Source organism: Amblyraja radiata, chromosome 4, assembly GCF_010909765.2.
Source record: "Amblyraja radiata isolate CabotCenter1 chromosome 4, sAmbRad1.1.pri, whole genome shotgun sequence".
NCBI lineage: Eukaryota > Metazoa > Chordata > Chondrichthyes > Rajiformes > Rajidae > Amblyraja > Amblyraja radiata.
Genome location: NC_045959.1, coordinates 30,836,805 through 30,864,138, shown reverse-complemented (window position 1 = coordinate 30,864,138; position 27,334 = coordinate 30,836,805). Strand labels below are relative to the sequence as shown.

At 43.1% G+C, this 27,334-nt stretch overlaps 1 protein-coding gene across 3 annotated transcripts in view; it reads right to left on the bottom strand.

Annotated features, from left to right (window-relative positions):
- taf2 (TATA-box binding protein associated factor 2) overlaps positions 1-27,334 on the bottom strand; it is a 122,450-nt gene that overhangs the window by 94,557 nt on the left and 559 nt on the right. For 2 of the 3 annotated variants that reach the window (XM_033019194.1, XM_033019193.1), the window contains exons 2-6: positions 23,461-23,505; positions 23,212-23,372; positions 13,429-13,547; positions 10,493-10,634; positions 9,671-9,902 (exon numbers count right to left, since the gene is read on the bottom strand). In XM_033019194.1, coding sequence (XP_032875085.1) covers positions 9,671-9,902; positions 10,493-10,632 — 372 coding nt within the window. In that variant the 5' untranslated portion in view covers positions 10,633-10,634; positions 13,429-13,547; positions 23,212-23,372; positions 23,461-23,505. Of the gene's footprint in view, positions 1-9,670; positions 9,903-10,492; positions 10,635-13,428; positions 13,548-23,211; positions 23,373-23,460; positions 23,516-27,334 lie in introns of all 3 variants that reach the window. The other variant, XM_033019192.1, reaches the window with a different exon arrangement.

Genomic DNA, 27,334 nt, shown 5'->3' with positions numbered 1-27,334 from the left:
ATGTGGAAAATGTTGTTCCTGCACTTGCACATTACAGTTTTCAGGCTCCAAATCTTACCAATGACAGGAGTGAAATGAGTGTGTGGCCAGGGTAATGTGAGTCTCTGATGATGCTGCCTGCCTTTTTGAGGCAGTGGCTCCCTTAAATCCCTTCAATGGTGGGGAGGTCAGAATCTGTGATGGACTGGGCATTGTTTACCACTTTTTGCAGTCTTCTTTGCTCCTGGACATTCAATTTGCCAAACCAGGCCGTGCTGAAATGAATCAACATGTACGCCAGTAGAAATTCAAGAGAGTCCTCTCTGACATACAGAATCTTCACAATCTTCTCAACAAGTGGAGGCGTTTATTAGCTTTCTTTATAATTGCATCAGTGTGCTAGGTCCAGGAAAGATCTTCAGAAGTAAGCATGCCCAGACTGGCGCCGTTCGGTCAGTAGATTTATCGCATTTCTATACTCTGATTCATCATCATCTGCAATTCATCCAACAACGGTGGTGTTGTCGTGAGTACAGATTGAATAGAGCAGAGGGCCTTGAGGTGCTCCCATACTCATGGTTATTGAGGAAGGTGTTGCTGCCAATTCATATGTGGTCTGTTGATGATTAACTCGAGGATCCAGTTGCAGAAGGATGTGCAGAGACCCAGTTCCAACTAGCTTGGAGGAAATTATAGTATTGAACGCTGAACTGTAATCTATAAACAACAATTTAACGGATGTGTTCTTATTGTCCAAGTGTTCCAGTGCAGGATGGAGAGCCAGTGAGATTGCATCCTCCGTTGATCTGTTGTGGCAGGAGGCAAATTGTAAAAAAAACTCTCAAAGCACTTCATTAAATAGAGGTTTACCTGCACCTCCTCCAACCTCATTTATTGCATCCGCTGTTCCAGGTGTCAACTGCTCTACATCAGTGAGACCAAGCGCAGGCTTGGCGATCGCATTGCCCAACACCTTCGCTCAGTTCGCAATAACCAACCTGATCTCCCGGTGGCAGCACCTCATATTAATCGCTTGGATCGTTTACACCCCAGCAGTATGAACATTGACTTCTCCAATTTCAGGTAGTCCTTGCTTTCTCCCTCCTTCCCCTCCCCTTCTCAGCTCTCCCATAGCGTACTGTCTCCGCCTCTTCCTTTCTTTTTCCCACCCCCCCATCAGTCTGGAGAAGGGTCTTGACCCAAAACGTCCCCTATTACTTCGCTCCATAGATGCTGCCTCACCCGCTGAGTTTCTCCAGCATTTTTGCCTACCATTGATTTTTCCAGCATCTGCTGTTCTTTCTTAATCATTACCACGGACGTTAGTTCCACCAGTCGATAGTCATCGAGGCATGTCACCTTACTCTTCTTGGGCACCGGTATCATTGATGCCCTTTTAAAGCAGGTGGCAACCCCAGACCTCAGTTAAGAGAGGTTGAAGATGTCTGCAAAAACTCCAGCCAGTTGGTTTTAAGAACACAACCAGGTATAACATTAGGTCCAGGCACTTTCCGAGTGTTCCTTCAGGATCTTCTCACGTCGGCCTCTGTGACTGAAATTGTAACACCATCAGGGGCTAGGGAAGGCACATCAGTGACTTCTAGAAATGCTGCTTGATCCACTGTGTTACTCCAGCACTTTGTGTTCTATATAAAATGTGAATTACTTATGGGCCTGTCCCACTTAGGCGACATTTTAGGCGAGTGCAGGAGCCTCTGCGCTCGCTACATGTTCGCTGGTGGTCTCTGGTGAGTCTCCTTCATGGTCGTGAGGAGCTCCAGCATTCTGGGAACTAGTCGCGACCTCCGAATGGTCGCCACAAATTTTCCGACATGTTGAAATATTTTCTGTGATTGGTCGCCATGTGGAAAATTGATAATCCTGTAGTCGTAGGTGCAGTTGTGGTGGGGTCGCCATGTAGTTACAGGGCTTTCTGTCTCTCCCTTCGGGGGAATGCGACTTTTTTGTCGTATCCCCCTTCTCTTCCCCCGTCTGCGCTGAGGCCTAATGGCGGAGCTGGCGGCCTCCAACCTGCGACCGACCTCGAGGGTCCGGAGGTAGAGCCAGCCAGGACTCACCAACGCGAGGCTGGCCGTCTTCGAGCTGTGGCGACGTCCGGGTAGCGGCATGACTCGGCGCTCCGGTGAGAGCGGATAGCGCGGGGCTGAGACACTCCCGTGCGGGCGGCACGGCTACCGGCTGGAAGGCGCTCCCGTGGGGGCAGCCCGGTGCGGGGCTGAGAACCTGCCGTGTGGGTGGCCTGGCTACCGGCTGGAAGGCGCTCCGGTGAGGGCGGACCGGCTCCCGGCTGGAAGGCGCTCCTGTGGGGGCAGCCCGGTGCGGGGCTGAGACGCTGCCGTGTGGGCGGCCCGGTGCGGAGACGGTGCCCCGGCGGCTGAGGCGGCGGCGACCTGGATCCGGGGCTCTGCCGCGGGCCAGTGGATGACAATGTCGGGAGCTCGCAGGTCACAGGATGGTGCCTGTTTTCCGGAACACCCGTTGCAACAACTGCGTCCGCTGGACTGGAGGGCGGCATCTTCGACCACCCCCGGGCCGCGGAGCTTGAACCGCGGGACTGACTTACCATCGCCCGGTGGGGTATTGCCTCGGCGCAGAGGGAGAAGAGGAGGGAAGAGACAGTAACTCTAAGACTTTTGCCTCCATCACAGTGAGGAGGTGTTTGGTGAACTCACTGTGGTGGATGTTAATTTGTGTTTATAGTGTGTTGTTATTGTTACATGTATGGCTGCAGGCAACGGCATTTCGTTCAGACCGAAAGGTCTGAATGACAAATAAAGAATTCAATTCAATTCATTATAGGTTGTCGTAGGTAGTTTTAGTTAATCGCCTTTGCCGACCGGGCATTTTCATTGGCTCATTGGGGGAAAAAACACAAGCACGGGTTTTCAGAACCAAGGATAACCGACTGGTAATGTTAAATGCCCGCCGAACTTCAGAGCTGTGTATCTCTGGCTTATTAAAAGGTATCTGGCTTCTTAAAGGTGTCTCCTCTCCTTCTCCCCCCTCTTTTAAAGGACTTGCTGTACACTGTGTTAGCCGTCTTAACCTTCCTGTTCATCGCGGTGTAGATTTGTTTAACTTCTCCTTCATTTCAATAATCTGAATATGTGATAAAAATGTGATCTCATGTAATACAAAATTCAAAAGTTTTTTTACCTGGTCAAGTTTGGAACTTTAACTAAGTTAGCTATATGTAAATTATTAAGTACAGGTGCACAACCTTTTATCCGGAGTTCCGTAAACCGAAAAGCTCCGAAAACCGGACATTTTTCCCAGGATGTCGTCTGCACACCAAAGCTCGCGTTTGGCGCCAAACTTGACCCGAAACGACCCACGGTCAACCCAGGTCTGTACTACTGTAGCGGGTGCCTCCTCCCCGGAGACCGGGGAGACACTTAAACATCTGTAAATCATTGCTTAAATGTTAGTCAGCTAGTTTGGAGGGCTTTTATGTGAAAGGGGGGGGGGGGGGGGGGGGGGAGAAGGGGGAAACTTTAATTCTTAGTCCCCTACCTGGTCGGAGAGGCGGGGAGCGGGCAATGCCTTACTGGGTCGCCGTGCAGTAAGCTCCGGAGCGCTCCAAATCCAGCGCCGCCCGCGGCCGGACGCCCGCAGCCCCAGCTCCGCGATGTTGTGTGTCGGCGGCCACAGCGCTCCGGAGCTTACCGCACGGCGACCCGGTAAGGCATTGCCCGCTCCCCGCTGGTATCCCAGCGCTGCGACACCGCCGACTCCCAACATCTGAGCTGGGGCTGCGGGCGTCCGGCCGCGGGCGGCGCTGGATTTGGAGCGCCGCGCAGCCCGGGGTAGAGTTGCCTGGGTCGGAGCTCCAACCGGCGCCGCCCACGGCCGGACGCCCGCAGCCCCCAGCTCCGCGATGTTGGGAGTCGGCGGCCAACAGCGCTCCGGAGCTTACTGCACGGCGACCCGGTAAGGCATTGCCCGCTCCCCGCCTCTCCGACCAGGTAGGGGACTAAGAATTAAAGTTTCCCCCTTCACCCCCCCCACCACATAAAATCCCTCCAAACTAACTGACTAACATAGAAACATAGAAATTAGGTGCAGGACTAGGCCATTCGACCCTTCGAGCCTGCACCGCCATTCAATATGATCATGGCTGATCATCCAACTCAGTATCCCGTACCTGCCTTCTCTCCATACTCTCTGATCCCTTTAGCCACAAGGGCCACATCTAACTCCCTCTTAAATATAGCCAATGAACTGGCCTCAACTACCCTCTGTGGCAGAGAGTTTCAGAGATTCACCACTCTCTGTGTGAAAAAAGTTTTTCTCATCTCGGTTTTAAAGGATTTCCCCCTTATCCTTAAGCTGTGACCCTTTGTCCTGAACTTCCCCAACATCAGGAACAATCTTCCTGCATCTAGCCTGTCCAACCACTTAAGAATTTTGTAAGTTTCTATAAGATCCCCTCTCAATCTCCTAAATTCTAGAGAGTACAAACCAAGTCTATCCAGTCTTTCTTCATAAGACAGTCCTGACATCCCAGGAATCAGTCTGGTGAACCTTCTCTGCACTCCCTCTATGGCAATAATGTCCTTCCTCAGATTTGGAGACCAAAACTGTACGCAATACTCCAGGTGTGGTCTCACCAAGACCCTGTACAACTGCAGTAGAACCTCCCTGCTCCTATACTCAAATCCTTTTGCTATGAAAGCTAACATACCATTCGCTTTCTTCACTGCCTGCTGCACCTGCATGCCTACTTTCAATGACTGGTGTACCATGACAACCAGGTCTCGCTGCATCTCCCCTTTTCCTAATCGGCCACCATTTAGATAATAGTCTGCTTTCCTGTTTTTGCCACCAAAATGGATAACCTCACATTTATCCACATTATACTGCAGTCTCCTAGCATCCTCCTCACAGCTAACACTGCCCCCCAGCTTAATGTCATCCGCAAACTTGGAGATATTGCCTTCAATTCCCTCATCCAGATCATTAATATATATTGTAAATAGCTGGGGTCCCAGCACTGAGCCTTGCGGTACCCCACTAGTCACTGCCCGCAATTGTGAAAAGGACCCGTTTACTCCTACTCTTTGTTTCCTGTTTGCCAACCAGTTCTCTATCCACATCAATACTGAACCCCCAATGCCGTGTGCTTTAAGTTTGTATACTAATCTCTTATGTGGGACCTTGTCGAAAGCCTTCTGGAAGTCCAGATACACCACATCCACAGGTTCTCCCCTATCCACGCTACTAGTTACATCCTCGAAAAATTCTATAAGATTCGTCAGACATGATTTACCTTTCGTAAATCCATGCTGACTTTGTCCAATGATTTCACCACTTTCCAAATGTGCTGCTATCCCATCTTTAATAACTGACTCTAGCAGTTTCCCCACTACCGATGTTAGACTAACTGGTCTGTAATTCCCCGTTTTCTCTCTCCGTCCCTTCTTAAAAAGTGGGGTTACGTTTGCTACCCGCCAATCCTCAGGAACTACTTCAGAATCTAAAGAGTTTTGAAAGATTATTACTAATGCATCCACTATTTCTGGAGCTACTTCCTTAAGTACTCTGGGATGCAGCCTATCTGGCCCTGGGGATTTATCGGACTTTAATCCATTCAATTTACCCAACACCACTTCCCGACTAACCTGGATTTCACTCAATTCCTCCAACTCCTTTGACCCGCGGTCCCCTGCTATTTCCGGCAGATTATTTATGTCTTCCTTAGTGAAGACGGAACCAAAGTAGTTATTCAATTGGTCCGCCATATTCTTGTTCCCCATGATCAACTCACCTGTTTCTGACTGCAAGGGACCTACATTTGTTTTAACTAATCTCTTTCTTTTCACATATCTATAAAAACTTTTGCAGTCAGTTTTTATGTTCCCTGCCAGTTTTCTTTCATAATCTATTTTTCCTTTCCTAATTAAGCCCTTTGTCCTCCTCTGTTGGTCTCTGAATTTCTCCCAGTCCTCTGGTATGCTGCTTTTTCTGGCTAATTTGTACGCATCATCCTTCGCTTTGATACTATAACATTGAAGCAATGATTTACAATGATTCCCCGGTCTCCGGGGAGGAGACAGCCACTCCAGACTTTTCAAGCCGCCCGCGCTACCTACCTAATCTACGCTAAAAATCTTCCATACGGAAATCCGAAAAATTCCGAAATCCGAGAAGTGTCTGGTCCCAAGGCTTTCGGATAAAAGGTTGTGCACCTGTACATAGTTTTAATGAGCAAAATAATGGCCTGAAAATTATTGTTTTTAGAGAAATGGCAACAAATTTGGAAATTTGCAGTGTCTAAATGTTAGTCACAGCATCTTAACTAATCAGTCTCTTTCTAAACTACTTACAACCATTGCTCAGACTGACTCCTGACCCGAAATACTATCTGCACGTTCCCTGCATGGTTACTGTCTGGCCCAATGTGTTCCTTCAGCACTTTGCGTTTTGCTCAAGATTCCAACATCTGCTGTTTCTTGCGGCTTCAACTATTGCTTGTTGCTGCCCTCGTGTGTATTTTCCACTAATAACATTTTTAAGCCATCAATAATTCTTAAAAATGGATATTACTTAACTACCCAACTACTTTCCAAATGGTCCACCCGCCACTACCAAATGTTTCTCTGCAAGAGACCACAACTAAGAACATAAAACTTCCAAACAGCAAATGGAGGTTTGTGCTATAACACAATATTTTAATGATGCTTTACAAAGACCACCCCAAGATTTTTATGAACATTCTAATGTCAGCTACAACATTAGTAGATCAACAGGCAATTCACATCATTAAGGATTCCATTAAATGTGGTGAATTTGTCCTGAACTGAATCTGAATACGGCAATAATTATGGATACAGGAACTGCAGATGCTGGTTTACAAAAAAAGACACTGAGTGCTGGAGTAACTCAGTGGGTCAGACAGCATCTCTGCATAATATGGGTAGGTGACATTTTTGGGCCAGGACCCTTCTTCAGACTGCAAGAAGAGTCCCAATCCAAACGTCACCTATCCATGTTATCCAGAGATGCTGCCTGGGCCGCTGAGTTACTCCAGCATCATGTCATTTATTTTACAACAATAATTAATTAATCCATTTACAAAACAATATTTTCTCTGTGTTTAATGCAAATCAAGTCAAAATCCAAAAAACCAAATCTTCACAAAACAACTGAAGGGTCTAAAATTTTCACATTTAATTATTTCTATTACTACACTATGTTGTAATTAGTTATGACATGAAAACGGTAGAGACAACTGATTTAATGTGTAAGAAGGAACTGCAGATGCTGGTTTAAACCGAAGACAGATGCAAAAAGCTGGAGTAACTCAGCAGGACAGGCAGCATCTCTGGCCCTACGGATGCTGCCTGGCCCGCTGAGTTACTCCAGCTTTTTGTGTCCAACTGATTGAATATGATGCCTCAAATGTAAATGCAACATTCATGGTACTTAAGTATATAAAATAGTTTGACACCTTAAGATAACAGAACGGACAACAAAAGACTCAAGCAAAAATGGAGCTTCAAATGATGTCATAAATGAGAGATGAAGTGGGTAGGAAGCCAATGAAGCAATAGAGAAAAAAAGACAAAATGCTGGAGAAACTCAGTGGGACAGGGAGCATCTCTGGAAAACATGGATAGGTGTTGGGACCTTTCTTCAGACTGATTGTGGTGGTGGTGGTGGGGGGGGGGGGGGAGGGGGAGAAGGTGGAGGAGAAAACTGGAAGGGAGGTGGGGACTGAACAAAGCCTGCCGAGGGATAGGTGGAGACAGGTGAGAGGCGTTTTAGATAGGTAGGTAGTTTTTCAAAGGTCAGAGATGAAAAGACTAAAAGTGTGAGATAAGGACAGAAGAGGTAAAAAATGTGAAGCCAGAGAAAGTAATATAGGTGGAAAGGGGCAGGAAGATATGGACGAAATGGGTGCAAATCCAGGTTAGGCACAGAGAAGAGAGGGGGAAGGGGAAAAAGGAGTGCAGAATTAATTTTCATACCATTAAGTTGTAAGTAACCCAAGCAAAAGGGAGACTTGATAATACAGAAGATTTTGAAATTGTGTCATTGTCAGAATGGGATCCAGGGCAATGAAGTACAGCAATGGTTGAATGTGACTTGGATCCAGTAAAGGTACAGGAAGTTGTCTTAGATGATTACAAGTTTACGTAGGATGGAAGAGAGGACATCAGTCATTGGTGCACAGAAATAACTACCTAGAAATTCCAAACACATGGATGAAAGTTTCAGCAGCAGATTAGGTGAGGCACAGGGAGTCGCATAATGTTACAGAGGTGGAGTTTAATACAGTAGCACATTTACGATGCAAGCTCTGCCTGGCATTAAATACAACACAATGCTTGCAAATGGCCTGGCTCAGCTCAATCTCCCGAGTGGGAATGGTAGTGGGAGCCATATATGTCGCAGTGACCAAATTGCTACTCCTGGTAAGCATTAGATATTATTGGCATGAACGCAAGCATTTGACGGCACTGGGCCTACACTCGCTGGAATTTGGAAGAATGAGGGGGGACCTTATTGAAACGTACTGAATAGTGGAAGGCTTGGATAGAGTGGATGTGGAGAGGAGTTTCCACTAGTGGGAGAGTCTAGGAATAGAGGTCATAGCCTCAGAATTAAAGGAAGTTTCTTTTGGAGTAAGATGAGGAGTAATTTCTTTAGTCAGAGGGTGGTGAATCTGTGGAATTTTGTTGCCACAGAAGGCTGTGGAGGCCAAGTCAATGGATATTTTTACGGCAGATAGATTATTTAATACCGGTGTCAGAAGTTATGGGGAGAAGGCAGAAGAATAAGGTCAGGAGGGAGAGATAGTTCAGCCATGTTTGAATGGTGCAGTAAACTTGATGGGCCAAATAGTCTAATTCTGCTCCTATCACTTATGACCTTATGATGTTGGGCACCATTAGCATAATCTTCCAGTCTCCTGTATCTTTCCAACCTTGCTTCTTTATCAGTCTCTGAAAATCTACATTGCCCCAAAATCCTCTCACTTCACTGCCTGACATCAGTACTCCTCTTATTATGTATTTTGTGCTCAAATAAATAATTTCACGAAACATTACGAATAATTACTGGGTATAAAAGATCCTGTTGCTGAAAACATCAATTTAAAGGCTTGTACATCACACATGCCCCCCACACCCCCTTTCCCCCATCCATCCAACCACAAGAAAAATATCCTCCTATCTCCATCTCCCTTATGAAATTATCTAGCTGGCTCTCAAATACATGTTTTTGTTTTAATTCATTTACATTTGGCTGTTATAATTAACATGCCACACTGTTTGCTTTTGCAATAAATTCAATAAATTAATTTATCTGGGGAAAGTAGTCACAATATATTTGTAGATGTTCCAGATTATTTTTTGTTCCAAAAGTGTTAAGTATATTACAGTCATTAACTATCAGGCAATGAACAATTTGTTACTGGACCTATAGATTTAACGTCCAAAAGATTAATTGTAATGTCAGTATTGATAATCATTCTATAATTGGTGCATGGCACAGCTTAAACGTTAAATGCCGTTTCCACAATATATAAAAAGTAACATATTTGGTAGTCAAAGTAATCAAAATGCATGCACTCTGTTTTCGAAATGTAGAAAATCAGGTATATAAGAAATAGGTATATGATATTCATATCTGTAACAAGCAGAGCAAATGATTTAGTTTCACTTACTTCATGCATGTAAGGATCAACCAGTATTTCAAAGGGGCCAACAGTCAGTGAAATGTTCGGGGCAGCTGTTGGAATCGTTAACATGTAATGAAAAGTTTTTTTTCTCATGTCATGGGTGTAAACAGACTCCACCAAATCTCCATTGGAAACTGCTACCATAGCAGCATCAACTGTGAACTCCAACTTCCATGTGCATAGTTCAGAGAAAGAGTCCACACAAGGAAACCAAAACCTACAAAGTTTTTTAAAAAGTATAATCAGTTACGATACTACAAGATTCTTCTGCCCCCCAATTCCTCAAGATCAAACTTACATAATTCTAATATTTGTGTTATTTTTTCTTTCTTTTTCTTGGATGCAAAATAATCCTCTCCATTTAATACCACTACTAGTCTCGAACCACAAACTCATTTGAGCAATACTCAAACCAGTTTCAAATTGCGAAAATGTAGTCAATTATCACTTTACTAGCAATTTTCTAGAATTATAAATATTTATTACAAATCTATGGTACATAATGGTAAACAAAGTTGTAAACAGGCATTCAATATCATAACAAATGTTAAAAAGATTTTATAATGAGATCCATTTCCAGGAATTGTGACAAAGGTGTATCAAAGAACAAGAGAGGAGGTTGGGTTTTTCATCTGATGCAACATTTTATGAAATTCTCAAACAGATGCATGAAACAGTAAACTTATTCAGTAATAACTTTCATGGCTAGATATGTGAAAGGGAGAAGGAATTTGGTAAAATGGGAAGCGTAAAGGGGAATGTGTTTTTTTATAAAAGCATCAAACTCTTTAGAGTTTAATGACTCACCTGGTAGAGTTTTCATATCCAAAGGAAAAGACATGTGCACCTCGCTCAGCCATGCTACCTTCTACATTGGGCACAACAAAATGAAGCCCTCCTTTTGGCTGGTCCAAGGAGAATTCAATATATACTTTCATAACTTTCATCTCTAGTAATGAAAACCAGACAATGCAATTACATTTCTAAGATACTGTATATTACAAACTTCCAATATAATTGACATTATTTTATATTATTCATTAACTGATCTCCTGTGTAATGATTTGTGAATATGATTTACAGACTCGTCCTTAATAAACTTCAAAGTAAAATACTCATTGATTATTCCAGCGTTGACACGTCCTTAACCACGCATCACCGTCTGTGCCCACAAATGTTTTCACACTGCCTCTACCTGCAGATTTACACTTACATGCCCATTGAATGGTTTTGAGTTCTCTTTCTTTTTGTACTCTGGTCTCAAACTCATATATTCCAGTCCTATCCTCTTCACTTCCTCGCAACTTACTGTCTCCTTGAGAATACACATGAAAAGCATCATATGCTTTATTTGTTTTGTAAAGCCCGTCTCACGGTGCGAGTCGACCCACGAGTGAAAGAAAAAATCACTCGTGGTTGTGTACGAGATTCCAAGTTTATGTTCAAGAGTTTAACCGAGTTCCCATGGGTATGACTAAGTTTGCCGTTTACTTCTCATTTCTGCGACGTTCCAAGTTCCTCTCCTGAGTTGCCAAGTTCCTCTCCTGAGTTACCAAGGTCCTCTCCCGAGTTACTCTTGAGCCAACAACGACTAGCGACGTGTGGAAAAATCATCCACATGGTAAAAAAGACGCCATGCAGTTTTCTTTTCACTATAAAAAGCCTCCCATGTTTAAATTTCTTAGGGTTACGGAATCAAGGGATATGGGGAGAAAGCAGAAACTGGGTACTGATTTTGGATGATCAGCCATGATCATATTTAATGGCAATGCTGGCACGAAGGGCCGAATGTGATCACTTCCATTATGTAGAGAGTCTCAGAATGTTAATAGAGATTCCATTCCGTTTACATTGCGCTTTGTGCAGGGATCAAATCTTAGCCCAAAGTGTACATAAAGGGCCGGTCCCACCATCATGCACCTGCATGCGGCAAGCGCGACCAACCCAGAAGCGGGAGCCGCGCGGAGGTCGAGGGAGTGACACAGCGTCGAGGCGGCTGCGGGCCGGCAGGCCGTTGCCGCGCGGAATTTTTAAACACGGTCAGTTTTTCGGAGCCCTGCGCGATGTCGGGACCAGCTCCGCACAACTCCATACGGCTCCGGCGATCGAAGTGGGACCGGCCCCGCGAGGCCGTACGGCACAAGTGACCATGTTAGGTCGCGCTTGCCGCATGCTGGCGCATGCTCGTGGGACAGGCCCTTTAGGCTGCGAGGATTAATTTAAAAACTTCAAATTATTTCAAACAGTGTTTTATCCGAACAACGGACTTGGAATAACTGGGACGGTGGGGTTTTATCAAAAAGTGACTACATGAAATCGGTGGAAGGAAAAGGCAGGCGAGGTTTCGGGTCAGGGTCCTTCTTCAGACTCCATGACCCGCTGAGTTCTTCCAGCTGTCAAATGGAGACATGGGGGACCACAGATGCTGGCATGTTGAGCGAAACACAGTGTTGGAGCAACTCGATGGGCCGAATGGCCTAATTACGCTCCTATGACATGAACTCACGAAGTGTCGAAGTAAGCCAGCGGGTCAGGCAGCATCTGTGGAGGGAATGGATAGGCAACGTTTCGGATCGGGTCCCTTCTTTTCGAGCCGAATAAACGTCTGTCCATTCCCTCCGCTGATGTTGCCTGTCCCGCTGAGTTACTCCAGCGCTGTGTGAGTTCCTCCAACACTTTGTGTGTGTTTTATGATCATGATTACAGCATCTGCAGTTTCTTGTCTCTACATAAACTAGGCCTCAGCAACACTGAATGCACTAACCGGGAGATTATGTTGCTGCTGCCAAAACAACAGTTAGCAATGTATGCACGGTAGATGTCACATTGTGCGGGAAACGAGGTCTCCAGGGAGACAGACGCAAAGTACTGGAGTAACTCTGCGGGACAGGCGGCATCTCTGGACATTTATAAAGCATTACATTTTGGAACACAAGGAACTACAGAAGCTGGTTAACGAAAAAATACAAAGTGCTGGAGTAACTCAACGTGTCAGGCAGTGTCTGTGGAGAACATGGACAGGTGACGTTTCGGGTGAAAGAAGGGTCTAAAGTTTGAAGAAGGGTCCCGACCCGAAACGTCACCTATCCAAGTTCTCCGGAGATGACTAATCTTCAACATTTCACTTCTGGCACTCAGGCCAAACCCACGGTAGACTCAAGAGTCACCACGGTAAACTCACAGGCCACTACGTTCTTACAACGAGTTTAAATGTTTCAAATTTTAACTTCAGGAGTAATTTTGACTCGTGGAAATCTTAAAACACGTTTAAAATATTTCAAGAGTTAACAAGTTTCCCGGATACCTGCCGTTAGTGCCATGAGTCGCTAAGTTGCTTTCACGAGTTCCGACATTCCCGCTACGTTAATTGTACGTGATTACCACGTTTTAAACTCGGGGTCACTCGTGGGTCGGCTCGCACCGTGAGACAGGGGTTTTACATTGTTTTGTTTAACTGATATCTACAATGGGATTTGCTTCTATCACCCTTACAGTTGTTTGTTCATGGACTCTGCGAGTGTCATTCGTCATTTCCTTCATCCTTGATATTTTATATTTTTCTTTCTTTCTTTATATTATTAAATGCATAATCAAACCATTCCATGCCAGTCCACTCATTAGAAGATTTATTGAATTCAATTTCATAAGTCTGCCATGATCATATGAGAATTTGGTTCCAAGATCATCCAGTATAACAAATAACTTACTGAAAGCCTGCAGTCAAAGATTCCTTTAATACTTACCATCAGCATGTTTCCACAGTTCAGATGGAACCTTAATACACAGCTCTCCATTTCCAGTGTCAGGGTCAACCGCACTGACTGCTGCTGCATAGGCATTGGAAAAGTAATTAAGATTTCGCCTGGAGAACAAAAGAACAAATGAAAATGTATATGCTTCATATTTTAAAACTCTACAATACTGTCAGCTGGTCAGGCAAACCAACAGAAAAGGCTTAAAAATAAAGTAAAAATTGTTATGTATTTATTCCAAACTTAATAGGTATAGATTTTTGCACTGAGTATTTCTTCAGATTTGTTGAAAACCTGTTTTAATCATACAAACAAGTTAAAAAAGAATAATGTTGGCTGTAAGGACTGCAAAGATAACCATGCATGTTATCATATGGAATGCAATTATAACAAAATTAGTATTAATTCCATAATCTGAGAAACACTGAAATGTTACCTTCAAAATTTAAACATGGTAAATATTAATGTTACTCCTCATGTTTAAACTTCAAATTACATGGGTATGATTTATTTTACTTTTCGCTGCGTTTTGCACTTCTTGCACGTCTATCATTTCATTTCTTTCAGAAGGATCACACTATAGTCAGCCAAGGAGCCACTGAGCCATAGGTAATATGTTAACCATATTAACAGATAATTCCACATTTCAGCCAAACTACTTGCTGACTGTGCTTTATGTTCGTATTTGTTGTTTTTAACAAAGGTAATAGGCTATGTTTAATATTTTTACAGAGAAATGAAAGTTTAATGATTCTTCAACCAATTCCACCCAAATCAACATCATTTTAAATGCTGGCGAGCATAACACACTTACAATTAATTTTTCCAAGCCTGAGATTAATTTCACTAAGCATTAGAAACATAGAAACAGAGAAAATAGGTGGAGTAGGCCACTCGGCCCTTCGACCAGCACCGCCATTCAACATGATCATGGCTGATCAACCAGAATCAGTACCCTGTTCCTGCTTTCTCCCCATATCCCTTGATTCCGTTAGCCCCAAGAGCGCTATCCAACTCTTTCTTGAATACATCCAGTGAATTGGCCTCCACTGTCTTCTGTGGCTGAGAATTCAGACAGATTCACAACTCTCTGGCTGAAAAAGTTTTAACTCGTATCAGTCCGAAATGGCCTACCCCTTATTCTTAAACTGTGAATCCTGGTTCTGGACTCCCCCAACATCGGGAACATTTCTCCTGCATCTAGCCTGTCCAAAACATTAATTTTATACTAGACTAAGTGGGACCCGTTGGGTCCCATGTTCACACGGGAGGGCTGGTCCCCCGGCGCAATATTCCACCTCTCCACCAATTCCAATATTGGTGGCCAGTGGGGGGGCTTTCTGGAGTGCTGGTATTGCTTCTTGGGGTGGCAGCTCAGTCCCTCAAGTCTGATCTGCTGGCAGCTCACTCACGGCTGGTGGGCTGGCAGTTGACTCATGACTATTCCTTGAAATTCCTTTTCAAGCAGGGTGCAAGGCCACCAAATTCAAGTGCAGTTTCTTACCACTTTGAGCAGGGTGCAAGGTCACCAAATTCAAGTGCAGTTTCCAACCACTTCAAGCAGGGTGCAAGGCCACCAAATTCAGTGCATTTTCATACCACTTCAAGCAGGATGCAAGGCCGCCAAATTCAAGTGCAGTTTCATTCCACTTCAAGCAGGGTGCAAGGCCACCAAATTCAAGTGCAGTTTCATTCCATTTCATGCTGGATGAAACCACCATAAAATCACACAAAAACACCAAACTCATAGTCAGTAGACATTCAGTGTGTTCAGTCGATTCACAGCTCAGACAGAGTCGTGACCTCTCCCTCCCCCATCATGCAGAGACTGAGCCACACCCACACTTCCGGGTTTTATAGCCCCTCCCCCTCCCACCTGAAAAGGTGTGGATTTCATGGCGTGATTGACAGGAGAGAGATTCTCAACATTTAAAAAAAACTAATAACACTTTTATTTTTCATTGATGGGAAGAATTCTCTGCACCTGCTCAGCGGAGTAAGATGGCCAAAAATCACAACCGTAAGTGGTAGCTTTTTATCTAAAATCAATATACAGTGCAAACAGGAAGTAAGTGCATTTGCAGTAGTGCCTTTAAACTTCAAGCCAAAGCATTCAAGCCACCATTTGCCGTAAGTAGTGCCTTTTAACTTCAAGCCAAAGCACCCAAACCGCCTTTTGCAGTAAGTAGTGCCTTTCAACTTCAAGCCAAAGCACCCAAGCCGCCATTTGCAGTAAGTAGTGCCTTTCAACTTCAAGCCAAAGCACCCAATCCACCTTTTGCAGTAAGTAGTCCCTATCAACTTCAAGCCAAAGCACCCAAGCCAACATTTGCAGTAAGTAGTGCCTTTCAACTTCATGCCAACATTTGCAGTAAGTAGTGCCTTTCAACTTCAAGCCAATGCACCCACGCCACCATTTGCAGTAAGTAGTGCCTTTCAACTTCAAGCCAAAGCACCCAAGCCACCATTTGCAGTAAGTAGTGCCTTTCAACGTCATGCTACCATTTGCAGTAAGTAGTGCCTTTCAATTTCAAGCCAAAGCACCCAAGCCACCATTTGCAGTAAGATGTGCCTTTCAACTTAAAGCCAAAGCACCCAAGCCACCATTTGCAGTAAATAGTGCCTTTCAACTTCAAGCCAAAGCTCTCGTCACCATTTGCAGTAAGTAGTGCCTTTCAACTTCATGCCGCCATTTGCAGTATGTAGTGCCTATCAACTTCAAGCCAAAGCACCCAAGCCACCATTTGCAGTAATTAGTGCCTTTCAACTTCATGCCACCATTTGCAGTAAGTAGTGCCTTTCAACTTCAAGCCAATGCACCCAAGCCACCATTTGCAGTAAGTAGTGCCTATCAACTTCAAGCCAAAGCTCTCAAGTCACCATTTGCAGTAAGTAGTGCCTTTCAACTTCATGCCACCATTTGCAGTAAGTAATGCCTTTCAACTTCAAGCTATAGCACCCAAGCCACCATTTGCAGTAAGTAGTGCCTTTAAACTTCAAGCCAAAGAACCCAAGCCACCATTTGCAGTAAGTAGTGCCTTTCAACTTCCAGCCAAAGCACCCAAGCCACCATTTGCAGTAAGTGGAGCCTTTCAACTTCAAGCCAAAGCACCCAAGCCACCATTTGCAGTGCATTTCAACTTCAAGCCAAAGCACCCAAACAACCATTTGCAGGCAGTGCCTTTTTACTTCAAACAAACCATATTTTCATTTTCAAAGCACATTAAGGGGACTCACAGTTGTGTAGACATTTGTTATTCAGTGTTATTCAGAGCTCAGAGAGACATGACCCTTGGCTTCATCCATCTTGCAGAGACTGAGTGAGGTTTTATAGTCCCTCCCCCTCCCTCCAGCAGGGGCAGCAGAGAGAATGGTGAATTTTTTTAAAACATTAATATCTCTCTGATTTGTCATCAATGGGAAAAATTCACCTAAGGTGGAGGGGGGCTCTGAGCGAGGTGGCCAAAAATGACGGCCGTAGGTGGCGGCGTTCTGTCGGAAATCGCAGCACAGTGGGCCAAAAGCGGTCAAGATCAGTTTTAGTAATATAGATGTTTCTATAAGATCCTCTCTCATCCTAAATTCCAGTGAGTATAAGCCCAGTCGATCCATTCTTTCATCATACAATGCCCTCCATAATGTTTGAGACCTCCTTGCTCCTATACTCAAATCCTCTCGCTATGAAGGCCAACATGCCATTTGCTTTCTTCACTGCCTGCTGTGCTGCATGCTTACTTTCAGTGACTGATCTACAAGGACACCTCGGTGTCGTTGCACCTCCCCTTCTCCTAATGCTTCCTTTTTACCTTCACCAGATATATCCTTTCAAAATCACATCTTAAAATCACATCCTCCATGACCACAGATTTTGTATATCCTCCGTGAACATGTGTATTTCTGCTGCATGTTCTGATTCTCTGCCATATTGGGGATTAATTGACTACTGTAAATTACCTTGGGGTAGTCACAAAATGTTGGAGTAACTCAGCAGGACAGGCAGCATCTCTGGAGAGAAGGAATGGGTGACAGTCTGAAGATGGTTCTCGACCTGAAACATCACCCATTCCTTCTATCCAGAGATGCTGCCTGTCCCGCTGAGTTACTCCAGCATTTTGTGTCTACCTTCGATTTAAACCAGCATTTGCAGTTCATTCCTACACTGTAAATTACTTATGGTTAATGGTTGAAAATAAATCGAAGAGGTGTTAGACACCCGAGGGAAAGTAAATTGCAAGGGAAATAAAAATGATAGGATTGCATGTTTGGGCCCAGCATGGACTGAATTGTTTCCTCTGTGTCATTCTAAGTATTTATTGATTGCATAAAAAAGTACACCAGGAACAGAAACAGCGTTACAATTTGGACATTTCCGTATTGTGTATAAAAATCAGTCCTTTGCATAGGATTTCAGCCTCTCCATCTGGTTCCACAAAAAAACAAGGTTATAGCTGACCAGGGCTTCAAAACTATCTTCCAAATGGTCTTGCCCAAAAATTTATAACTGAAAGTTTTGATTGATTCAACATCCACTCATGTTTGACAGAATGTTTCTTTTTCCATTACCCTTCACCTGAATGGTAATTCTACTAAAGAACTTCACTCTAATTTCAAGATCAAATCTCCTGACCAAGTTTACTACCACAGAAGAATTTATCTTTATCTGCAAAGACTCTATCCCCAACTCCAAATTTCTCAGTTGCATCTGCTCGCAAAATGAGACTTTCCATTGTAGGACATCCAAGATGTGTTCTTTCTTTATTAAACACGATTTCCCCCGCTGTCATAGATGGATTCCTCACCTGTACCTCCTGTGTCTCGTAGTTCTCAATAAATCACTCATTGCCCTGGACAAACAATTTGCAACGTGTATATACAGTACCCTCCTACCCTCCATAATGTTTGGGACAAAGACCATCATTTATTTATTTGCCTCTGTACTCCACAATTTGAGATTTGTAATAGAAAAATTCACATGTGGTTAAAGTGCACATTGTCAGATTTTAATTAAAGTCCATTTTTATACATTTTGGTTTCACCATGTAGAAATTACAGCTGTGTTATATACAGACCCCCATTTCAGGGCACCATAATGTTTGGAATACATGGCTTCAAGGGCGTTTGCAGTTGATCAGGTGCGTTTAATTGCCTCCTTAATGCGTTTAATTGCCTCCTTAATAAGAGAGCTCTCAGCACCTAGTCTTTCCTCTAGTCTTTCCATCAGCTTTGGAAACTTTTATTGCTGTTTATCAACATGAGGACCAAATTTGTGCCAATGAAAGTCAAAGAAGCCATTATGAGACTGAGAAACAAGAATAAAACTGTTAGAGACATCAGCCAAATCCTAGGCTTACCAAAATCAACTGTTTGGAACATCATTAAGAAAGAGAGCACTGGTGAGCCTACTAATCGCAAAGGGACTGGCAGGCCAAGGAAGACCTCCACAGCTGATGACAGAAGAATTCTCTCTATAATAAAGAAAAATCCCCAAACACCTGTCCGACAGATCAGAAACACTCTTCAGGAGTCACGTGTGGAATTATCAATGACCACTGTCTGCAGAAATACAGAGGCTACAGTGCAAGATGCAAACCACTGGTTAGCTGCAAAAATAGTATGGCCAGGTTAAAGTTTGACAATAAGTACTTAAAAGAGCAACCACAGTTCTGGAAAAAGGTCTTGTGGACAGATGAGAGGAAGATTAACTTATATAATAATAATAATAATAATAATAATAATAATAATAATAATAATAATAATAATAATACATTTTATTTATGGGCGCCTTTCAAGAGTCTCAAGGACACCTTACAAAAATTTAGCAGGTAGAGAAAAAACATGTAAGGGGAATGAAATAAATAGTAGAGACATGACTAGTACACAAAGTAAAGACAGAATTCAATACAAAACACAATATGAGGCAATTAATGCACAGATGAAAAGGGAGGGGGACATGGGGCTAAGGATAGGCAGAGGTGAAGAGATGGGTCTTGAGGCGGGACTGGAAGATGGTGAGGGACACGGAATTGCGGATCAGTTGGGGGAGGGAGTTCCAGAGCCTGGGAGCTGCCCTGGAGAAGGCTCTGTCCCCAAAACTGCGGAGGTTGGACTTGTGGATGGAGAGGAGACCGGCTGATGTGGATCTGAGGGACCGTGAGGGTTGGTAGGGGGAGAGGAGGTCAGTGAGATATGGGGGGGCCAGATGGTGGAGGGCTTTGTAGGTGAGGATCAGGATTTTGTAGTTGATCCGGTGGGAGATGGGAAGCCAGTGAAGTTGTTTGAGGACTGGAGTGATGGCAGGAACAAAGTATGCACGAGAGAAGGAACTGCCCAAGATCCAAAGCATACCACCTCACCCGTGAAACACGGTGATGAGGGTGTTATGGCCTGGGCATGTATGGCTGCTGAAGGTACTGGCTCACTTATCTTCATTGGTGATACAACTGCTGATGGTAGTAGCATAATGACTTCTGAAGTGTCTAGACACATCCTATCTGCTCAAGTTCTTACAATGCCTCAAAACTCATTGGCCGGCATTTTATTCTACAGCAAGACAATGATCCCAAACATACTGCTAAAGCAACAAAGAAGTTTTTCAAAGCTAAAAAATGGTCAACTCATGAGTGGCCAAGTCAATCACCCGATTTGAACTCAATTGAGCATGCCTTTTATATGCTGAAGTGAAAACTGAAGGGGACTAGCCTCCAAAAAAGCATAAGCTAAAGATGGCTGCAATACAGGCCTGGCAGAGCACCAACAGAGAAGACACCCAGCAACTGGTGATGACCATGAATCACAAACTTCAAGCAGTCATTGCATGCAAAGGATATGCAACAAAATACTAAACATGACTACTTTCATTTACAAGACATTGCTGTGTCCCAAACATTATGGTGCCCTGAAATGGGGAGACTATGTATAAACACTGCTGTCATTTCTACATGGTGAAACCAAAATGTATAAAAATGGATTTTATTAAAATCTGACAATGTGCACTTTAACCACATGTGATTTTTTTCTGTGACAAATCTCACATTGTGGAGTTCGGAGGCGAATAGATAAATGATGGGTCTTTGTCCCAAACATTATGGAGGGCACTGTATCTCAACCAGTGTACTGTGTTTTACAGTCCCAAATAAAATTGACAGTTTCTCCGATTCAAACTCGAGAACTTTGTAATTGCCCATGTAGAATGCCATCTAGCACAGTCTGTTCTTTTTAAAACTTCCAACTGCAAACTATACGATTTACTAACTTAATTTGAAGCTTTGAATGCTTGACTCTCTATATCTTCATCCACAAGATGAGGTGCTGGAAACAAATACCTGTAATTTCCCGAAACAGAACCCACAGTTTATCCTTATTTTCTATACCCCGGATCTCCCAATTATCAGTCCATTTCATTACTTTATTTCCAATTACCTGCATTTCCATTTTTTGGTAATTTTCACATGCTAGTGGCATTATCAAGTACCTCCTAAAAACCTAATGAAGCTAATGGCACCCTCAACAAAGGCAATTGAATTAGTTTGAAATGATCCTCACTTTACAAAACATACTCATCCCCTTGGATCAACTGAACGCAGTCTATAAGTGTTCAGTAGCAATGTCTCTAAAACCAACAATTGATCAGCTAGTGGTCATTCTGTTAACTTGTTTCTCTCTCTTTCTCCAGCTTTTTATATAGGTCATATGAGGAAACATTGGCTGGAGTTTAGAAGAATGAGGGCGGATCTTATAGAAACATATAAAACTGCTAGACTAGTAGTAATTACTAGACACATAAAATTACTAGACCAAGTGGGACCCGTTGGGTCCCATGTTCACACGGGAGGGCTGGTCCCCCAAAGCAATATTCCACCTCTCCACCAATTCCAATATTGGTGGCCAGTGGGGGGGGGGGGGGGCTTTCTGGAGCGCTAGTATGGGTATTATGGGCTGAAGGGACTGGTGTCCAGAGGGCTAGTATGGACATTGTGGGCCAAATGGATTCTTGGGGTGGCAGCTCAGTCACTCAAGCCTGATGTGCTGGCAGCTCACTCAAGGCTGGTGGGCTAGCAGTTGACTCACGGCTATTCCTTGAAATTCCATTTCAACCAGGGTGCAAGGCAACCAAATTCAAATGCAGTTTCCTACCATTTCAAGCAGGGTGCAAGGCCATCAAATTCAAGTGCAGTTTCCTACCACTTCAAGCAGGGTGCAAGGCCACCGAATTCGTGCAGTTTCCGACCACTTCAAGCAGGGTGCAAGGCCACCAAATTCAAGTGCAGTTTCATACCACTTCAAGCAGGGTTCAGGGCCACCAAACTCAAGTGCAGTTTCCTACCACTTCAAGCAGGGTGCAAGGCCACCAAATTCAAGTGCAGTTTCATACCATTTCATGCAGGGTGCCAGGCCACCACATTCAAATGCAATTTCATACCATTTCAAGCAGGGTGAAACCACCATAAAACCACTATAAAACCACACAAAACACCACATAAACACCACACTCACAGTTCAGTAGACATTCAGTGTGTTCAGTTGATTCACAGCTCAGACACAGTCGTGACCTCTTCCTCCCCCATCTTGCAGAGACTGAGCCACACCCAAACTTTCGGATTTTATAATCCCTCCCCCCTCCAACCGGAAGGCTTGCCTGCACAACTTGCCTGCCCACTTCAAATTCTAGAATCCCATCCAAGTGCACAACTAATAACATGTTTGATACCAGTCAAGAATATGGTGAAGCACTAAAGCAGTCCTTACATAAAACCTAGATAACCTGTTATCCTGTAGATCATGTTGGAATTGCACATCCAAACTTAACAAAGCCTGGCATCCGTTGCACTGTAGCCTTCCAACAAATGATTTCCAAAATTCATACCCGAAGACATTATACTTGGACTGCCAGCTCAATAGACAACAGACAATAGGTGCAGGAGTAAGCCATTCGGCCCTTCGAGCCAGCACCGCCATTCAATGTGATCATGGCTGATCATCCCCATTCAGTTCCTGCCTTCTCCCCATATCCTCTGACTCCACTATCTTTAGATAGCTCCTAGCAACCATATCCCAATACAAATCATTTTCACATTACTCCAGCACTTTGTTTCCCTTTGTGTATTAACTAGCATCTGCAGTTCTTTGTATTTATACTTTCAGATAGAATTGTTATTTTGCAATCCTCCACCTCATTAGTATTTCAAAATTGAACCTAAGAAGTTAAGAAACAGTGAGAGTCATGCATTCAATAAGATCATGGCTGACTTCAACACCATATATGCCTTAATTTGCTTCATATCTAAAGATTTTGAAAATATTCCGTGATCCCAGCGTCTTCTTGATGACAGAATTTCAAAGATTCACTGCCCTCTGATAGAAAAGACGTTTTCTCAACTCAGGTTACTGAATGACCGATCTCTTACTTGTTGATCCTGAACCCTGGTTCCAGAAACTACAGCCAGGCAACATCAACATTACATCAATGTTGTCCGGTACTTTAAGAATTTTGTGCCTTTTAGGGGGATCATTCCACATTTTGCTTAATCTCTCTTCTTGTGACATAGCTAGCAAATTGTAATTGGCAACATTTCTAAGATTTATTTTCAAACATAATTCAATGGTGTTAAATCACAATTTATGAAAATTGGGTGTCTAAAAATCAATAAAGATTTATTTGACTGAGAAACTTTGGCTCATTTTCCACTTGCAAGCCTAGTTTTAACTCTGCCCTTTCAGGAGCAGCCTTGTTTTTCACCATTCTTAGTTTGAGCACAGTGTTAATATCATACTCACTGCTTTGATTCGTGGTGGCAGACCTCCAAAGTTGGATCATTGTAAATGAAAGCAGCTTCCAAATCATTTATTCTTACTCTGTAAATCCGACATTGCTTGCTATTCAGTTTAATTCTACTGAGGTTTGCAACTAATGGGAAAATGGTCAACTCCACATATCCCTGCAAACATAAAACATAAAGGAGCTCTGTTTAGAATGTCTGAATATATATTTTGCACAAAAATTTAGGAAAAAATGACAGTACTTACTATGACAGACTTCCTCTGAAAGTTTATATTATTTATGCAGACCACCTGGTGAGTTGTATAAAGATACAAATCAAAAGTAAATGACAGTTCAGTATACAGCATTCATTCAAATTTATTAATTTAAACTACTGCAATAATTCAAGCAGTTTGGGTAGGACATATTACTTATACTGAATGAAAATGTGAGTTATTTCAGGCCTCGCACTACTAATAGGAAGAATGCCACTGTCAAACGTGGTAAGGATCTTTTCCAAGTTTAGGACTACCAACAAATTTAACGGCACAATACAAATTTACACTCAAAGTAAAAAAATGCTAATGTAAAAATCATTATTAGCAAAAATATTAAGAAACTAAACATTTTTAACAAATTACTCCAAAATATATTAGACAAATTATTTATTGGCATTTATCAGGTACCACCTCAGCATCATGTTCCAGGCACTCCCATTCTCTTGGTAAAAAAGCTTGCTCCGTGCATCTTCTTTAAACTTTGACCCTCTCACCCTTTTATGATTTTTCCACTCTGGGAAAAAAGGTTCTGACAGTCTACCCTATATATGCCTCATAATTTAATATGTTTCTTTCAGGTCTCCCCGCAATCTCTGGTGTTCCAGAAAAAACAATCCATGTCTACCCCTTCTCAGCACCCTTAACAGGGCCTCCATATCCTTGCTGCAAAGGGGGAAAGGGGGTAATTTCATTAGCTTTATTCCTTCTTTCATTTCCTTATACCCCTGCAATTCTTTTAAAACTCCAATGGAAGAATAATTAAATTTGCTGTTACCTCACACTAAGGGGTAATTTACAGCACACAATATTCTAAATGCAGCCTATCCACAGTCCTGTAAAGTTGCATCATGACTTATTTCCTCATACTCAATGCCACGACCTATGAAACCAAGCACACTATATGCTTTCTTTACCACTCCATCTACTTGTGTTGCCACTTTCAACAAGTGATGAACTTGGTCCTCCAAGATCCCTCAGCACATCAATACTGTTTTGGGTCATGCCGTTAATTGTATATTTTCCCCTTACATTTGACCTCCCAAAGAGCAACACCTCACACTTGCTCAGATTAAACTCCATCTGCCATTTCTCTGCCCATTTCTGCAGCGGATCTGTATCGCGCTGTATACTTTGTCAACGTGCTTCACAGTCCATAACCCCAGCGGTATCTTCTTCAAACTTACTAACCAACTATAAGGACAATATTCAAGTGACCAGTGGAGTATATGCTAGGGGTGACACAGGTGCGGCACAGCAGTAGAGTTGCTGCCGTTCAGTGCCAGAGACTCCGGTTTGATCCTGACCTTGGCTGCTGTCTACATGGAGTCTCCCTGTGACCGCGTGGGTTTTTTCCCACATTCCAAAGACGTGCGGGTTTGTATGTTATTGGCTTCTGTAAATTGTCTCTAGTTTGTAGGACAGAACTAGTGTATGATGATCGCTGGTCAGCACGGACCTAGTAGGACGAAGGGCCAGTTTCCAAGTTTATCTCTAAAGTAAACGAAGCTAAACAAAATCTCCAGCCTGAATACTGTTCTTCCACCACAACCCTCTGACATCTATCAGTAATTCGTTCTGAATCCATACAACCAAGTCACTGCTAATCTTGTGCATATTAATCTTCTGGATCAGCCTACCATGGGGAACCTTATAAAACGCCTGATTAAAATCCATGTAGACAACATCAACCACGCTACCCTCATCAATCAGCTTTATCACCTCCTCAAAACAATGAGATCAAGTTATTCATGTGAAATAGCTAAAAATATTTCCAATTGGGTTCCATTATCATATACAGAATAAGTTACTTCATAATTCATTATAGTTTCAGCCTTCTAAGCTTCCCCCATAAAAACACCACCCCAGCTCCCACTCCACTCCCACTATCACCCCAGACTCTGCAAGCAATTATCACTAAACATTCATCTCAAATTATTTTTGTGAAGGAATTAAAAAATTATGTTCACAGAACTTGGCTTCAACACATATAACTTTCACCATTGAGAAGCCAAGTCTGATCATCTTGGTTCTGTAATATACCAGGTTGCATGAATTTATTATATAACTGTTCAATGTTTGCATTTTCGTTCTTTAAATTGAGTTCTATAACTAAACTAAGCGGGACCCGTTGAGTCCCTGTCACACAGGAGGCTCGGTCCAACGCAATATTCCACCTCTCACCCATAGGCCCCGACTGCACAGGCGCAGCTCATTTCCCCTTCTTTCCCCTCCCCTCCTCCAATCCCTCCCTCACCTCTCTCTCCCTCTCCTTTCCCCTACTATGTCACTCCCTCCTATCCCTCTATCCGCCACCTCCCCCACTCACCTCACCTTATCCCCCCCACTATTCCTCCTCACCTCCCTACTCTCCCTCTATTCCCCACTCCCTACCTCCCACACTCACCCCTCCTCTCCCACTCTCCGTCCTCACCTCCTGCCTCTTCTTTTCCCTCTTTATTATTTTTTATTATTAGTGAATCCATACATGTGACGTAGGATGGAGTTGGGAGGTAGATGGGGAAAGAGTGGCGCTCAAATCTAAATATGTTTACAGGTTATTCATGATCAATTTCATTTTCATCCAAAATTCAATACAAAGCACTTTATTCACAAGTTTATTTGGTTAGGATAAAGAGTCCCAAGTCACGATTGCCTAGCCCTTATTCTTAAACTGTGACCCCCTAGTTCTGGACTCCCCACAACATCGGGAACATTTTTCCTGCATCTAACCAGTCCCAATCCCTTAATAACTGTATATGTTTTTATAAGATACCCTCTCATCCTTCTAAATTCCAGTGAATATAAGCCCAGTCAATCCATCCAAGACAGCTTTGAAGCTTGTTTATTTACAGACAGGTACTCTGGAGATTTGCACAAAGGTTGGAGTACAAGGGTAAGCAAGTTTTGCTGAGTGTCATTTGAAGTCATGTACACATAATAAGACATGTACTTGCCTTCTATTCAGTGAAGTATAGCTTTACTGTTGATTTTGTGAATGAGGATTTTGCTCTTAAAAGGTAAGATCAAGTAAAGATTGCACTCAATGGTAGTTAAAGGTTTGAGAGGTAATGTTATTGAAACTGATAACATTGCACAGGCATGTGGCCTAGCTAGATGACAGCATCTGCGTTTTTATTTGTTTGCCAAAGCAGTTGAACAACACGAACTCATGCAAATTTATTGAATGGTGGTGCAGATTTATGGGTATGGTCTACATCGTCAACCAATTTTTATCTTCTTATAATCTCAATGATCTCATGCCCCTGCCTTCGCTCCTCTACTGCCAAATCTTAAATTTACATTTTTGTCCATTTAGAATTAAATTAACTATCGTTCTTATCAGGTTCTTCATAAACAGAAAGAAGTGCAAGACCTCGACAATAGCAAAAGCGCATGAGAATGAAGATCGTCATTGTGTTATTTGCACCCACGCCTCCTGTCTCTATTACTACCTCGATGATATTTTAGTTATATTCAAACAAATCTTTACCAATGCTCTTCTAGTTAGCCTTACTTTGAACACAAGTCTTACAGCTAAAAGTCATGTCTATCCAACTCTGCCCATTTGTGCACTCTCAATATCCAATGCCGGAGAAAAATAAGTTGTCTTGGTCCTGTAGCTTTGGATTCTATCCTAAACTCATTCAGCTGTTCATTACTACTGACCTTAGATGTTTTCCCTATACCACACAATGTAACACGTGTGGAAGGATCCTGAAGTGCTTTTACAAATGTAAAGATGTTAAATAAATATAAATTGTTACGTCTCATATCCCTTCAACACCTTTCTTAGGCAATGCCCTTCACTTCTCTTTATTCCAAGAGCCTCTGTGCAGACCTTAAAGCTGCCTATCCTGCTTTT